The 952-nt window shown below is 70.0% G+C and overlaps 2 protein-coding genes across 2 annotated transcripts in view; one reads left to right on the top strand and one right to left on the bottom strand.

Annotated features, from left to right (window-relative positions):
- Positions 1–835, top strand: part of TMEM259 (transmembrane protein 259) — a gene marked incomplete at its 5' end in the record, with an annotated part of 7,862 nt that extends 7,027 nt beyond the window's left edge. The window contains 1 exon segment of the mRNA XM_014585471.1: positions 11–835. Coding sequence (XP_014440957.1) covers positions 11–273 — 263 coding nt within the window.
- The window catches only part of GRIN3B (glutamate ionotropic receptor NMDA type subunit 3B), a gene marked incomplete in the record, with an annotated part of 10,110 nt that continues 9,578 nt past the window's right edge, over positions 421–952 (bottom strand). Inside the window, 1 exon segment of the mRNA XM_014585456.1 lies at positions 421–571. Coding sequence (XP_014440942.1) covers positions 421–571 — 151 coding nt within the window.

The following is a 952-nucleotide window of genomic DNA, read 5'->3' as shown; positions in this document are numbered from 1 at the left end:
CCGCCGCCAGCCAGTGGTGAGCGAGGCTGGGTGGCAGAGACTGCGGCCGTCATCACGGACGCCTCCTTCCTTTCTGGCCTGAGCGCCTCCCTCCTGGAGCGGAGGCCCGCTGGCCCCCTGAGCCCCAGCGGGGATCTTGCCCGCCCACCCCAGGACACTGCACCCCAAGACGACCCCCCAGTGCCCGGCGAGGCCCCTGCAGTGGCGGAAGTGAGCGGGCCCAGCCCGGCGTCTCCGCCCCCAGTGGTCGCGCCCTCGGAAGCAGCATCCTGAGCGCTGCTGGCTGCGCATCCACCTGTTCCTGGCCGCTGTCGCCTCGCCAGCTTGCGTTGGGGAGGCTGTCCCTGGGGGCACGGGGCCTTCCCCTTCCTTGGGCACAGCCCTGCCGTTCTGGTCGGTGTGGGAGTTTTATCAGGTCTGCTAGGAAGCCGGGTTTCCCCCAGGTGTGGGGCCTGGCCCCAGCTTGTCCTTGCCAGAGAGCTGAGGGGTGGGCTTCGTGGAAGGTTCTGGAAGGGCTTGGCGAAAGGTCTGGAGGCACCCTGCCCAGAGCCGGGCAGAGCCATGGGGCGGTCTGCGCAAGGCGAGGGCGGAGCTGGGCGGGAGGTGCGGGGCAGCCGCCCGCCTGGTGCTCCGCGCCCCCGTGCGCAGTGCCTTTTTCCCCGCCTGCCCCGGCGCTCACGTCTTGCCCAGGGCTTGGGGTCTGGCCCTGCCCAGGGTGGGAGTGTGCCAGGCGGCCAAACCAACCACTCGGTGCGGAATGCGGAGCGCGCTCATTCCACTATTTAATTGCGGTGTACACAGTTGTGTGTGTATATAGAATAAACTGTCGACAGCGCGCTCGTCTGTGTGGGCCGGGAGGGGCTCAGCGTCCCGGACTCGCGCACTGGGACCCCGCTTCCGGGCCCGGACGCTCACCGGGCGTCTCCGCGCGCCGCCCTGGCCTGGAGCAGGC

The sequence above is a fragment of the Tupaia chinensis genome, unplaced genomic scaffold (genome assembly GCF_000334495.1).
Source record: "Tupaia chinensis unplaced genomic scaffold, TupChi_1.0 Scaffold149964_1, whole genome shotgun sequence".
In the NCBI taxonomy this organism is placed as follows: Eukaryota; Metazoa; Chordata; class Mammalia; order Scandentia; family Tupaiidae; genus Tupaia; species Tupaia belangeri.
Note: the sequence above shows the minus strand (reverse complement) of the source record. Positions and strands in the feature narration are given on the sequence as shown.